This window comes from Brienomyrus brachyistius, chromosome 15 (genome assembly GCF_023856365.1).
Source record: "Brienomyrus brachyistius isolate T26 chromosome 15, BBRACH_0.4, whole genome shotgun sequence".
In the NCBI taxonomy this organism is placed as follows: domain Eukaryota; kingdom Metazoa; phylum Chordata; class Actinopteri; order Osteoglossiformes; family Mormyridae; genus Brienomyrus; species Brienomyrus brachyistius.
In genome coordinates, this window is record NC_064547.1 from 520,420 (window position 1) to 536,470 (window position 16,051).

The 16,051-nt window shown below is 45.3% G+C and overlaps 1 protein-coding gene across 1 annotated transcript; it reads right to left on the reverse strand.

Moving 5' to 3' along the window:
• Window positions 1–764: 764 nt before the first annotated feature.
• Window positions 765–14,492, reverse strand: si:dkey-127k13.1 (PWWP domain-containing DNA repair factor 3A). Its single transcript, XM_048977646.1, has 16 exons — window positions 13,004–14,492; window positions 12,185–12,279; window positions 11,417–11,490; window positions 10,210–10,280; window positions 7,281–8,185; window positions 5,946–7,194; window positions 5,556–5,699; window positions 5,222–5,427; window positions 3,826–3,902; window positions 3,587–3,647; window positions 2,813–2,888; window positions 2,588–2,638; window positions 2,193–2,434; window positions 1,896–2,111; window positions 1,305–1,393; window positions 765–1,120 (listed from the first exon to the last, which is right to left on the reverse strand). The coding sequence occupies exons 2-16, from the start codon at window positions 12,236–12,238 to the stop codon at window positions 1,048–1,050; spliced, it is 3,588 nt and encodes a 1,195-aa protein (XP_048833603.1). The 5' UTR covers window positions 12,239–12,279; window positions 13,004–14,492; the 3' UTR covers window positions 765–1,047.
• Window positions 14,493–16,051: the final 1,559 nt, after the last annotated feature.

Sequence of the window (16,051 nt, forward strand, 5' to 3'; positions counted from 1 at the left end):
AAATAAGGCACGTGATAAGTTCATAAATGCCAACTTAAAAACACTTAATCATCCACCCTTACACTACTTACAGGCTTTTGGAGTCATATACACAAAATTAATAAGAAATAAAACAAAGTACTCTTTCAGGATTCAGTAACATGATTAACGTGTCAGTCGTAATCACGCCTGTAAATGGGCAAAATCTGCAGCAAAACGGGAAAAACAATGACCTGTGGATTGCAGAAATGAATCCATGTTTACCTTATTAAACTGAAGGTAAATTGGCACATAGCTGAATGCTGTATCCTCAAACATACAAAAGGGAGGAATTAAAGTCCAGACATTCACAGCCGATTCAGCAGCTTTACAATTCAGGCTTTTAATAAGGTCCTTTCCAGCGTGCCTGGTTTAATCATTGCACTTAATCATTTAACCAAGCACTGAAGGTAATGTTGGCCTATCATACACATTAACTGCTTTGAGTAGTTTTAAAGCAGAGAAATGTGCAACTGAGCATCTCTGGGTCCTCACACATATCACATGGGAGACAGTTTACCCATAATTTTCTAGCAACAATCAAACCATATGAATTGGTTAAACAATGTGTAAAATGCATAAGCCTTGCAAATTAGACTAACACACATACACACACACATATTATATATATATATATATATATATATATATATATATATATATATATATATATATATATATATATATATATATATATATATATATATATATATTATACATACACATACACACACACATATATATACATATACACACACACACACATCACAAAACAGTGACTTGTGGTTCATGATTATTACAAACCAAAAGCTTTTTACACATTCAGAATACATCAGCTTGTTTCATATTTTGAAGAAAAACAAATTCTTACAGCAAATCCTGTATCAAAACAAAAATTATTACACAGAATAAATGTTTTGTTGAGCAGTCCAAAAGAAAGCGGCATTATGGTTCCTATTTAGAGTTATTCTGAGAGGTCCCACTGAATAACCGCAAAAACCGAAAGCAGTATTTTCCTCTCAATCCTCATCACGCAGGGCACTGACTGACTGACTGTGTTGTCATCTGCTCCTCTATGTCCCTGTCAAAAGCTTCTCTTTCTCTGAAAGGGCAGCAGACAGAATATTTACATCTCTTCAACATCTCTCACCTAATTAATTAGAAACTTAATTTATGTTTATCAAAATCCAGTTAACCGAGTAAACTTATGTTAACTGAAATACATTAAGTGAAATCAAGTAGCTTTGCCTAGAAATCCTCACACATACAGCAGGACAAAGTCTAACCTTTCACTCAGAGAAGGTCCCTTTAGATACTTGTCTTCCGCTTTTTCCAGAGATATCTTGAAAACTCCCGCAATCGCATGGACCACAGCCTACAAAAGAAGACGACAAACCAACACGATCAGGTGAACAGCTGCTTATGCTTATATTCACATGTATAAAGGAAACTTATAAAACATCAAAACAAATCACAGAATTGAGGTGTAGGCATTAAAAAGCGTGTATTTCGAAATACAGCACAATGAACCTGGGACTATAAGATGGCTTGTATCTTTCTATGGAGGGCGCCACTAAAGCACATGCGAGAGATCCATCCATCCACCCATGTCTGAATGTCTGAAGACAATCCCGGGAGGCACAAGGCAGAGTACTCCTCTGGCAGGATGCCCAATGCTCAGGTCGTCTTAGAGGTGCCAGTCCACCCGCTGGACTGTGCAAAACTCACACAAACATGCCAGCTCCACACACAGAAACACCCCTCAGTGACGATCACCAACAAAACCGTGGATGCAAGGAAGAAAAGCTTCGCCAAATACCATGAAGCAACTGCAGGTTCTGCTACATCCTAAGCAGAACCTTTCATTTCATGCTAACCTCTGGGAAGAGGACATCTAGGATCAACCGCACACTGTCCACCTTCGCAAGACAGGGGGCAGTCTGGGACGCATTTTTGTACACATCTTGCAGGTATCTGTAGACCTGGTCAACCTGGTCCTCATCCTCCAAGTAGGTCTTGTATAGGTCCACGGTTCTGCTTGTTTTCAGCAAGGCCATCAGCCACTTTGATGTTGCCTGACCACTGATGATGGCCTAAGAGGGACCATGTGTTACCATCAGTAGATGCTTTCCCTCCAAAGGCAGCCCATCCCTGCTCTGCACCATCTGACAAACCTGAAGGTGTTTCTCCACAGCACGCTTCTCCACAATGAACTGCACCAGCTTCTCATTGGCTAGGTTGCGTGCTGCCTTGGAGCGGTCAGGCAGGAGTTTCTTGAAAAGGTGATCGCTTTGGAGATCCATGGTGCCGTCCTCACTCCCGTTGTCCAGCAGATCGCCTTGCTCTTCCATGATCTGCTTGCTCGGGAAGGCCACGTCAGAGGCCCCCTGTGCGTACATCCTCCTAACGGGGCAGCCTGGTGAATGCCACAGGAGAGACGTTAGCGGCACAACGTTGGCTCGCACTGGATGAGGTTTCTCCATCACCTAGGTTGGCTTTTACCCAAATGCTCTTGATCTTATGATTAAATAAAACGGTTGGTATATAAAACAAGTATTTTGCCACTTACTGATGTCATCTGCAAAGTACTCCATAAAAGAACCTGAAAATGAGCCACAAGCTGCAAAGGGAGTGCAGAAGATTTACATCAGGCAGCAAGAACTGAAACTGAAAGTCAGCAATACATGAATATAAAGAAAAAAAAAAAGAACCAAAAACAAGTCAAGCAGTCAGCTGCACCCTTACAACAGTCACTAACGAAAATCCGCAGAAAGGCGGCTTCACCCGCACCTACCTATGCGAAAGCGATAGTCCTGAATCAGCTCCAGACACCAGCTGATAACGGCTCTGTATTCCGCTTTGGCTTCAGCCTATGAAGGTGATTTAAGAAGCACTCTTGATTTGAACAGATTTACACGTGCTAAGTTTGTAAACATTACCTTTTAAAACTGTACAATATTTAACCATACACATTTAATATTGAGCTGGTTACAGATTTTGCAAGTTTATATTAGGCTTGGGCAGGATCATTTCATACCATTGTACAGTCTACACATTATACCGTGGTATACGGTATGTTGATGGCATTTTCAAAAGCGATGCTATTCCAGCATTTTGGGATCCCCATGAAAAATGTCGCCACGCGGGTGGGTCCCCACAATGAATCTGCCAAACAAAAATACTGAGGTATGCCCCAAAATACCGTGGTATGCTCAAAATACTGAGGTATGCCCCAAAATACCGTGGTATGCTCAAAATACTGAGGTATGCCCCAAAATACCGTGGTATGCCCAAAATACTGAGGTATGCCCCAAAATACCGTGGTATGCCCAAAATACTGAGGTATGCCCCAAAATACCATGGTATGCCCAAAATACTGAGGTATGCCCCAAAATACCGTGGTATGTCCAAAATACTGAGGTATGCCCAAAATACCTATACCACATTACTGCCCAAGCTTAGTTTAAATATATTTAAATAACTGTAAGTGTACTCACAAGCACTTAAAAACTGGTGTTATACATCTAACATTACCGATTCAAACAAAAAGACAAAAAACACCGCTCACCTCCAACTGATCTTTTAGTTCACAGTCAAAAGGCTTAATACTTCTCATGCCTACACTTAAGCTAAAGAAAAATGAGAAAAAAGCATAACTTCTTACAATGCACAGAAATTCCATTTTTAGTCCTAAGAATTTATTTGAGAACAAAAAGACAGCAATGACGGAAAACCTGCCAGGCCTCATTTTGGCCACACAACTTCAACATGGGCATGTTGTTTGTGGTGAACCTGCCAGGCACTCACCCCCTCTGGGTCTCAAACAGTAGTGGGTCGATGAAGATTATGCTGGCTTTTTTCTTCTTGCGGTTGACAGCTTTCACCTGTTAGGCAAAGGGGTATCATGTAAGCACAGACAGCTCAGAGTAACCTTCACGGTCAGCCGAAGCAGACGCCACGTCCTCAACACTGAGGAACACTGCCATCTGGTTCTAAAAGCCAAGCTCTGCAGACTCTCTGTCTGGATCTCCACGGGCATTGGAAGCCATGCTAGAGGAAAATTATTCATTATTTCATTTGAGGTTTTCTGGAAAATGCCATCACCACACTCTGGGCTGAGCACATTCATCTAGAAAACTGGTTACCAATCGCATCCCAAGCAACCCATTCATCCAGTAACCTGGTTACCTCTCACACCCTGAGCGATCCATTCCTTCAGTAACCTGGTTACCTCTCACACCCTGAGCGATCCATTCATTCAGTAACCAGGTTACCTCTCACGCCCTGAGTGATCCATTCATCCAGTAACCTGGTTACCTCTCACACCCTGAGCGATCCATTCATCCAGTAACCTGGTTACCTCTCACGCCCTGAGTGATCCATTCATCCAGTAACCAGGTTACCTCTCACGCCCCGAGCGATCCATTCCTTCAGTAACCTGGTTACCTCTCACGCCCTGAGCGATCCATTCCTTCAGTAACCTGGTTACCTCTCACGCCCTGAGCGATCCATTCATTCAGTAACCAGGTTACCTCTCACGCCCTGAGTGATCCATTCATCCAGTAACCTGGTTACCTCTCACACTCTGAGCGATCCATTCATTCAGTAACCTGGTTACCTCTCACGCCCTGAGCGATCCATTCATTCAGTAACCAGGTTACCTCTCACGCCCTGAGCGATCCATTCATTCAGTAACCAGGTTACCTCTCACGCCCTGAGCGATCCATTCATTCAGTAACCAGGTTACCTCTCACACTCTGAGGGATCCATTCATCCAGTAACCTGGTTACCTCTCACGCCCTGAGCGATCCATTCATTCAGTAACCTGGCTACCTCTCACGCCCTGAGCGATCCATTCCTTCAGTAACCTGGTTACCTCTCACGCCCTGAGCGATCCATTCATTCAGTAACCAGGTTACCTCTCACACCCTGAGCGATCCATTCATCCAGTAACCTGGTTACCTCTCACACCCTGAGCGATCCATTCATTCAGTAACCAGGTTACCTCTCACACCCTGAGTGATCCATTCATCCAGTAACCTGGTTACCTCTCACGCCCTGAGCGATCCATTCATCCAGTAACCTGGTTACCTCTCACGCCCTGAGCGATCCATTCATTCAGTAACCTGGTTACCTCTCACGCCCTGAGCGATCCATTCATTCAGTAACCAGGTTAACACTCATGCTCCATTCATCCAATAACACATGGACAGCTGTAAGACAGACAGACATGCGGCACGTCTCCTGACTGGGATAAGCGGCTAGAGGATGGACGTCTGTAGGACAGACAGACAGACAGACAGACAGACAGACAGACAGACAGACATGCGGCACTTACTACAGCTGGCCAGTAGGGATAAGATCTGTATTTGCACCAGACACAGTTTCCCTCTTTGATGGCACTCGATTCTGGAAGAAAGCATTTAAGGTATTATTATATGTTAACAGAACTACATATTTGTATCAAGGTAAAGCACTTTTGTACGTAATTTTAATCAGCTTGAATGCCTGCATATTACACTTAATGCTATACATACTTTTATCTGTCTGCAGCAGAAAGCTGGGCAGCTCCTCATCCTCCTGCTCGTCCCCTTCATCCTGTAACAGGGAGGATTTCAGGGGGCTGGGATCCTCCTGCAGACTCAGCTCAATAGACAGGTCAGAGATCCACGAGGTCTCACCTGCAGGGTGACACACAACTACTGAGGCCCGACGGAATTTCACTGCCGTAAAAGTCAAATGTAAAGTGCGAATGACAGACATGTTAAAGTACCGTGAAGTTCTCCTAAAATAGCAATTCATTTTCCACATCAGACGGTTTAAATCGTCATACATTTACATCGATTTTTAACCGATTCGCGATTCATCGTTACATGCCTAATTTCTATGGTGCTAAATTCGTGAAAAATGTGTTCCAACTGTCATACCTGCAAGCCCCTCGCTGTGTGAGGGTGTTGGAGAGCCCACAGCGCCCTCTAGAGGCTCTGCAGAGCCACTGTCCAGCTGTACCCTCCTTATCGTTGGAAGAGTGTCCAGACTGGGCAAAGCCGTCTCTTCTCCTCCTGGGTTCATGGCTGCCACCTCCACAGCTGCCTTTCGCGGCCTGCCCCCAGGCCTGGCTTTGTCTCCAGCCGCCAGCTCCTCAGCTGCCTTTTGCGGCCTGCCCCCAGGCCTGGCTTTTTCTCCAGCCGCCAGCTCCTCAGCTGCCTTTTGCGGCCTGCCCCCGGGCCTGGCTTTGTCTCCAGCCGCCAGCTCCTCAGCTGCCTTTTGCGGCCTGCCCCCAGGCCTGGCTTTTTCTCCAGCCGCCAGCTCCTCAGCTGCCTTTTGCGGCCTGCCCCTAGGCCTGGCTTTGTCTCCAGCCGCCAGCTCCTCAGCTGCCTTTTGCGGCCTGCCCCCGGGCCTGGCTTTGTCTCCAGCCGCCAGCTCCTCAGCTGCCTTTTGCGGCCTGCCCCCAGGCCTGGCTTTGTCTCCAGCCGCCAGCTCCTCAGCTGCCTTTTGCGGCCTGCCCCCAGGCCTGGCTTTGTCTCCAGCCGCCAGCTCCTCAGCTGCCTTTTGCGGCCTGCCCCTAGGCCTGGCTTTGTCTCCAGCCGCCAGCTCCGCAGCTGCCTTTTGCGGCCTGCCCCCGGGCCTGGCTTTATCTCCAGCCGCCAGCTCCTCAGCTGCCTTTCGCGGCCTGCCCCTGGACCTAGCTTTGTCTCCAACTGCTGCCACCGCCACTGCCTTTCGCGGCCTGCCCTTGAGCCGGGCTTTGTCTCCAGCCGCCATCCCTGCAGCTGCCTTTCGTGGCCTGCCGCCAGGCCTAGCTTTGTCTCCAGCCACTGCCTTTTGTGGCCTGCCCCTAGGCCTGTTGTTGACTCCACCTGCCACCTTCTCAGCTGCCTTTTGCGGCGTACCCCCAGGCCTGGCTTTGTCTCCAGCCGCCATCTTTGCAGCTGCCTTTCGCGGCGTACCCCCAGGCCTGGCTTTGTCTCCAGCCGCCATCTTTGCAGCTGCCTTTCGCGGCGTACCCCCAGGCCTGGCTTTGTCTCCAGCCGCCATCTTTGCAGCTGCCTTTCGCGGCGTACCCCCAGGCCTGGCTTTGTCTCCAGCCGCCATCTTTGCAGCTGCCTTTCGCGGCGTACCCTCAGGCCTGGCTTTGTCTCCGCCCACCACCACTTTGGAGCAAAGCCCGAGGCACTAAAACAAAACAAGAGGATCACCAGAAAGGGCTCAGCCAGCACCAGGAGGATAATTTAATTATCACTGAGGCTTTTGGACCGTACCTGTCGCTCCTCACCGGCTGATCTGGTGCGCCGACATCCCCGGGTCCCTGCTCTCCACTGAGTGTCCAGCTCAGGCAAGCCAGAGGCAGACCCTGCTTGGAGAGTAGGGGCAGCCAGAATGGGTGGATGGGGACCCAGACACTCGGATACGGTCTCCTGAGAACCGAGGACAGGTCGGGGAGCCTTATCCAGAAGCTCGTTTCCCAGTATGCCCCGGGCCGGAGCCAGGTACAGGTCCCTGGGCATGGTTCCTCTTCTCCCAGAGGTCCTGTACCTTCTAGCGTGTGTTTTGGGTACAATCACCCCGCCTCTGACCCCAGCCTGGCCCTTCAGCGACGCCATAACAGCAGTCCGTGTCACGTCCTCACCATCGCCATGTTGCCTTCTGTCCCGCTCGCTGTCCCTGCCTCCCACACTCATCCTGCTCTGCTCCCTCGTCCGCCTCCCTCTGCCAGCTCGCACTGCAGGGCCACAACGAGCCACGTGGCCATTTTCAGCAGACATGCTCCCGGAGGCTGTGCAGGACTCTCTGAAAATCCCCTCACATCTTGGCCTTTTTTCTGGTAGCGGCTGGGGATCCGATGGTGGCGCCAGTTCGGTTTCATGATCAGATTGCAGCTGTAAACAACGCGGGTCCAACCAGCCACTCCTGCTGCGTTTCCCTGTGGCCTTTGCTGGGACAGGCGCGGGTTGCAAGGGCGAAGAGCAAGCCACCGGCTGGCCAGCACCAATTGGACCCTCCCACTCTGGCGGCTGAGCAGAAACGGCACAAAGCGACGAAGACAGCTGGAGTGGCTCCTTCTCAGGAGAACAATGACCATCGCGTTTGGCAAAAATGTTCAGGGCCAAGCGCAGAGCCTTGCGGTACTTCAGCTCATCCGTCGGATCTCTGGCAGCACGGCGTCCTACAGCGTGTCACAGAGAACCAGCCACTTCAAAATGTGCTGAAGGGGATCTTATCTAACCTGAAACCTGAAAGAGCTTCAGCTTTGCTGTGGGAAAACTGCTGCAGTCTCAGCGGTCATGAAACTGAACCAGACATTTCTATTGGCTGAACCCATAATACAGGACACAAAGATATGCAAATCAGCACAGATGAATTCCCCAACAGCTAACATGAGTTTGGTCTCTGGTGAACACATATGGCATCTGCAGCAAGAGAAAAGGAAACCTAGGTGTTGAAATATCAGAGGACATGGAAACGTGTCACTGATGAGAATGAAGTTCTGCAACAGAAAAATCTGCAACAGTTTCGTTATATGAAGTTAAATAAATTATGCAAATTATGCAAATGCCATAAAAATAATTAATCACCTAATTAAAATAAAGTCTGGGCAATCACCTTTGTATGGACAATGGGCAGAATCAAGTGATACCTCAGGATTAGACAGAGCAGGACAGGGATGGGCTGAACCAAAGTTCAAATCTGCAGATAGGAATTGCTATAATCTCTGCACTCCACTACAGAGAGCTGCACTTTTCCCTCAGCAACTCAGCCAGTAACCTAGATGTCATCTTAGATACAAGCCTCTCAATTAAATCACATGAGAACGTAGTATTAAATAATAATAATAATAATAATAATAATAGATACTTTATTGATCCCCGTGAAGAAATGATCTTTTTACACCTCCTTCAACTTGCTCAAGGCCCTGTGCACCACCTGTTGGTGCGCCCATGGAGGTGGGGGCTAAGGGCCTTGCTCAAGGACCCGCAGACGTGCTGAGGTTAGAGTACTGCAATGTTATCTGGGAGCACACATCACACAAACACCTTGCAGCGTATTCAAAATGTAGCAGCTGAAATTGCCGCCAGGAGCAGGAAGTTCAAACACATAACCTCTGCTCTTTGTTCCCTGCACTGGCTTCCTGTTAGGTTCAGGACTGATTTAACAGTCTAGCACTCGCCAACCTAACAGAATTACTTCAAGTTTACAAGCTGCATAATCCACTCAGATCATGGAACGTAGGTTTCCTTGTCATTCCACATAAAAATTAAGTGACAGTTCCTGGTAGGACATTCTACTTCAGGGTCAAATCGGTCACAGTCTTTAAATCTTGACTGAAGACATATTACATCAGTTTAGCTTACCCACAACTTGACACATGACACAACATAACTACAGCTGCTTGGACTGCTGTACATGTAATTTTTATCTACTATCCTTGTCCATTAAAGTGTGAATGTATGTTCTGACCACCCATGCTCTCTGCCCTCCTTCCCACATTTCCGGATGGTTCTCGACATGAGCTACAGTCCTGGTTGAGTCCTATGGAAAAGTGACTTAACTGTAGCATCATGGGTGTGCCACCCATTTGTTTCTCCCTACTTGGGAGTTTTTGGTTCATCTTCTCTGTTGTCGTCTGGTTTTCCTTGTTTTATTTCTTTGTCTTCCCTTTTCCCTGGTTATGTATTATTCTGTCTTAATGATGTAATGTACCACAACAAACCCATGTAAAGCACCTGTTGGCAACTCGGTTCTCAAAGGTGCTATATAAAAATAAACTGAATTGAACTGAATAGAATTAAACTGAATAAAAGCAAGTAATGAAGATATTTTGGCAGAAAAAAAGCTGGCCAATTATATGCTTTTTGGTTAGAAGCACCAGGTGGGACCAATCAATGTAAAGACCTTGGTCACCTGACACAACATGACATGACTGTCACAAGCCTTTCTCATCACAGAGATATCTACAGTACAGCATCACCTCACCTCCCTCTACTCTTTTCCATATCAAAGACTCATGGGGAACTAGGGGGGATCCTGTACTTTAATGTACAATGTATTCAGCCTTACTAAAGTAACATCTGTGCACAGAAGCTCTGAATAACTGGAGCTGACATGGAGTCTCTATATAGACACATGCAAGTGGGCAGATTCCGGTAAAGGAAGAAGGAAGGGAGAGACCAGTAAAAGAATAACACTGACCCAGCTGCTGAGCGATCGTCTCAATCCTCCGCTCTGTCAGGGGCACCGTTTTACTCCGCTGGACCCACAACCTGCAAGCAGAGCTTAGCTGTGCTTCACATTCTTACATTTCATTCCCGCTAGGGCTATACGATATGGCAGAACGATTTATCGCGACCTTTTTCTTCACATCAGCCAACACGATACCGTTTTCTCTAATTGTCTTGCGTCTCGTTCCAGGTCACGGGTTTGACATTGCTTACAGACTTGTCACCCAACTTGTAATGGAAAACATACCGTGTCTCGTTTTGAACCAATAAAGGATGTGATTTGTCCCTATATTTCGTCGGATTGAAAATCTAAACTGCAACTGCTGCCACCTGTGACTGTAAGCACTTGCACTGTGGATGTTCTACTGGATGGCAGTTTCAAATCATGAAATAAGCTCACAGTATTTACAGTTTTAGTTGGCCCAAGTTTTCGGCACAGTTTAAGCTGGAACTAAGACTTTAAGCTGGAAAGCAGCGTTTTTTTTTACCTTGCATATCCACAATATCTCCTTTTTAAACACCGGTTTGGCTGCTGAGCTGTCGTTTTCCCTCACCGACACTGGAATGTTCCTCTGAGGAGCCTTACCTCTTCCAGGATATAACCAGAAAAGTAGCATGTGTGGGGCGCTTGTGTGTCTGACAACATGAGTAAATGTAAACATCAACTGTGTCCTCCTCAGCTGAGCTCTAAATTTTACTCTCTACCAGCTACCAACAATAACAAATAGTAACAATACTTAGTTAATATTAACTCAGTACTTCTAGCTCACCTTGCACCATTGAGCCAGCTAACAGTAGAGCTCAGCAAAGGAGGACATCATTGATGTTTACATCAAGTCGTGTTACCAAGAGCATCTTCTGCACAGGGATACAACTGGTGTTTGGCAGGAGAAAATAGTTCCTACATTAAACTGCTCACTACAAAGTCTGCAGATTATCTTGAATAACTATCATGATTTCTGGTATGAGACACTGATGTTGAATTGCTCAGATGTATTTCTGGAACTTTAATCACCACAGATAGAATGCTCACGAAAGTTCCATTATATTCGAGAGATGACTGACATTTCTACAGCCGACATCTCCAAAACCAGGCAGGAGTGGAGTATATCACTATAGCATATCTGAAAAACGTGTCCTTTTCTGTTTTTGGGTGAGCTGCCCTTTTTTACACCTACCTTTCATTTTCACCCAGAATTTCAATCTCAATTTCATTCTTTCCCCTGGATTTCTGGGCAGCACATCTTAGAATCTTTTACAAAAAAAAAGGACAAACTCCATTAAAGTACAGTAACCAACGGTAACACAAACAAGCTCTTTGCTAAAAACATTTCAGAGTCCAAAACAAATAAGAATAAAAGAAAAAAAATACATGAACAAGCAGTAAAGTCCATTTCCTGAGGCATGGCCAACTGGTAGCCTGGATGGCAAGTGCAGGCCCAGCTGTGTGAAGGTAGAGAGCTCAGCACTGCCCCTTTAAAGGGTCCGGCCTTTTCTTCACAGTGCTGTTCATACAGTCAAGAGGCACTCAACTGGACGATACCCACTTACAGACTTACCTTCAGATGGCAATAACATGGTTCTGTTATCTTCACTAATCAATAGACTGCCCAGTCAAAACACGCACAGTAATTCAAAACATTTAAAGGGACAGAATCACAGAATTCCATGTGGATGCACCTTTAAGAAACATGAAAACTGCATCTATTTACAATTCATTTCCAAGACCTCCAAACTTTGTAAACAGCCACATGTGGCACGTCAGGGATTTCACACTTGTGCTGGTATCACAATGCTCAGCGATTTCGCATAGTCAAAATGCACAAAGCACCAGCACCAGAGAGGCACCCACACGTTAGCACCATAAACCTGTTAGTTACCATCTCTACATCCACTACAGTCACATGTTCTACTGCATGCACCTGCTGCTTGTCAGCAACCCTCACCTTTGCCGGCCACAGCTGCCCTTTCCATTCGCAGAGGCACAGCTTGTCATCCATCTTTCGTCAATAACAGCAGCGGCATGCACGGCCACGCCCATCTGCAGAGCCAATGACAACACTGCAATTCATATCGCTGCCTTTCTCTTTAGTCCTGTGACGACCATTTTAGCAAGAAACCTCGCAAGGATACATCTTTGGCACAGTTAGGCCAACATCCAGTATCAGAGAGTGACTTTGTGTCTGAAGTATCCAGACCTTAAAAACATACAAAATTGACAGGTATAGTCATACAAGGAAATGTTTCTAGAAAATATCCATCCACCCATCCATTTTCCAAACCGCTTATCCTACTGGGTCGCGGGGGGTCCGGAGCCTATCCCAGAAGCAATGGGCACGAGGCAGGGAACAACCCAGGATGGGGGGCCAGCCCATCGCAGGGCACACTCACACACCATTCACGCACACATGCACACTTACGGGCAATTTAGCAACTCCAATTAGTTTCTAGAAAATATCAGTTAGTAAATTCTTAAGCACAATCTGAATATCACACACGTGTCTGAAACCCAGTTCTTAACCCGTAGTTTGCAAAAATGACAAATTCTCATTGTATGACTATCCATTATGATTCTTCTGTAACGACTTCTAGAAAATCAAGGTATTTTCACAGACACTTTTTTGTCTGATAAGGTACTAGACTAACTGAGACAGTCAATACTAACCATAAACATAAGTAACCAACAAGTTTGCTTGAATTTTGGAACAAATCTGACTGAATTAAGTTAAAGGCTATTATTACTATTACAGATACAAGTAACACACCATAGCAACAGAACTACCAAGGGTGCTTGTCCACCACGGCAGGTACCGTACGTTTGGTACTTTCCCTTTTCCATTGACTTCCAGTCGAGTATCAGTACTTAAAGAACCAGTATCTAAAGAAACAAACCAGTTGGGGTATTTTTTTGGTACTTCAGTACTTTGGGGTGGGATTTACAGACGCTTTCCCTTTATCAATTTGGACAAAAGACCACCCTAGCATGCTGGTGAAATACTCTCAGCTATGAGTTGCATGAAGCTTGTGGTGGCAGTTCTGTGTCACACATTCCCAGGATCAGTTACATTTAGTAACACAAACACAGCTGAATAACATTACCAATATCCGTTTAACCATAGTGGAGTACTGCAAATTTCTATATTGCAGATTTACAGAACATACGTCCAGTGTTTAATTTGTGCCAGATCCTGGCGGAAAACATTCCCGGACCTCTGTTTTTGACTGTCTGCGTGCCAGTGTTATGGTGATCCTGTTAACTGGTGACAAGCGCATCCACCCAACATGCATTCACTTATTTTTGCAGAAGGCGAAGCAGACTCGTCAGTTTTGGAGAGCCAATGAAAAAGATCGCTCTGTAAGTATATTTTTCAAGTAACCTGAAGTATGTGCATGGACAATTCTGAATATTTACATTTTTTTCGCTTTTCCAAAATTGACGAATCTACCATGACCACACATCTGCAAGGATAAGTAAACATTGGCGTGTCAGTTACAGTATCACCACTTAAACCGTAAGACCGGTGTCATGGTTTAAATGGTGATCCTGTTGACAAGCACGTTCACGCAGCAAAATAAATAAAATAAAAGATGTACGCTAATGAAGAAAATGACTTCTCACGCACGTTTGTAAAATATGACAAACATGCATGTAGATGTAAAGGTGATGTAGCCGGCTAAAACTACGAAATTGCATCCCTCATGAAAAAATATATACTTGCAGGTAAATGTTAAGTAACCTGACGGATGTGCAAGGATAACTCGGAATACGCTTGTCACCAGTTAACAGGATCGCAACGAAAACACCGGCTACTATTTTCCGGTTGCTCACTTGCTAAAATAACAAAAGTAATAGCACATTTACAGTCCAATTCTCACGCAATTTTACGTGCTTTTTTAAAGGTTTATTCTTAAAAAAACATAGCACGTTTTCCGCCCCGTGTTTTGCACGCATTATGAAACTTGCACCCACCCATCCGCGTTCAGGCAACTTCTGATTTACAAACTGAGCACTGCATACAGCAGAGCATGGGAAAAACTAGGCGCTGAAAGAATAAAAAGTTAAAATCACGTACTCGACACTGTTATTAAAATATCCCGTCGTTTGCAATAAACTCACAACTAATCAAATCATGGAAAATCCAAAACAAACAAACCACGCTGTCAGCATTTTTTTTTTACGATTGTGATCCCGTCACATACGGCGAGAAATTCATTATTTACAAAAAAATAATCGGCGAATTTACGATCGTAAAATGGTATTAAACTATATTAAAAACATAAGTGTCTGCCTTACGTTAGTTTTCCATTTCTATTTCATCCTCAACGATGCAACAGATCGATTACCATTGTATATCTCATTATTGTACGCATTAAATTTAAGGTTGCCTATATATTTACGTCTGAAGTGTTTTGAATATTAAATGTAGGGGATGTAACACATTATAGGACGCAGTACAGCTCCAGTCGAATATGTAAATCAGAAATGAAATTAAATGGTTACACACCATACCCAGTTGTTGAGAAACAGAACTAAAAAGTGACGCAACTGACTGCAGACGTACTGAAATACAGGAGCGTCTGAAAGAAATAACTATAAGCGACATTTCAGCTCCGTAGCCGTGCGACGAACCCAACCTTCCCCACGCCGCTGATGGAGACAAGAGGCAAATAGTTCGGCAAACGGCTAGCGACCAGTGCTGTTTAAGACATGTGTGTAGCATTAACTGGAACTCCACAAGCCAACCGCATACCTGCACTCGTCTGTCTCTGTACTCACAGATAATCTGCGTTCAGTCGGATGCCATCGGAACTGTGCTCGCACTTCCGGTCAGCTGTTTACGCGGAAACGCCTCCTCACTTCCGCTGGCGTCACGCGCGTAGCTTCTTCCTTAAAACAGTGACGTTTCCAGTTCTTTCGTGGCGGAGAAATGCAGTCGTAAATGTGTTGGTTTCCTGTATGAGACATCCCATTAGTTAGTTAGCTGCATAAACATATATGCTGCATATACCAATCCACACATTTACTAACCGCAAATCCTGGTCGTTGTCAGGGAGCGGGCGGGAGCTTCTCCTGGGATGCTTGTACTTTGCGGACACACGCACGCGAGGTCACACACACACAAAGAGCAATACTCCGACAAAAGTACGTGTCTTTGGACTGCAGAGGAAACAAGTATTCAGAGGATACACAGGCAGCTCAAGGAAAACACACAAATTTCTCCACCCACTGGGCCGAGCAGTTCAAACAGTATAGTATTCATGAATTTACTGTTTAATACTAATATTTAATTATGACAGATTTTAGGACGCCTTTTGCTGTACTCTCTGACCTCTGCTTGGGGGTATCTTATGCATACTTGTACACCAGCTGTCTGCTTCTAGAGCAGTAAACTCTGAAGAACCTACAGAGAATGTATTTAGCTTGGTAGAAGGAGATGGCTCTTCCTGCTTGGAACTGCCTTGTAAATTAAATTCAGACCACTTGTCAAATGTCCAGGTCACTGTGGTTTACAGGAACTGTAAACTTATTCCATTCTTGTTTTCTCCATTTACATTCTGTAGTGTTCTTGAGCTTGAAAAAGGCTGGCAGTCTAGAAGATGTCTGTTGGAAATTGACTTGGGCTAAGTGATTTAGAGATTGATATCATTCAGAGTTAAAGGCTACAGTTTTTGGACTTGTTTTAAAAATGATGGTCAGTCCCTGGAAATGTTATCTTGCATATAAATGTGAGCAGTACATATTTAGCACTCAGTAAATGTCACCCCTATATAGTAAGTTCTTATAAATACCCTTAAATCATGGATGTCTCGTT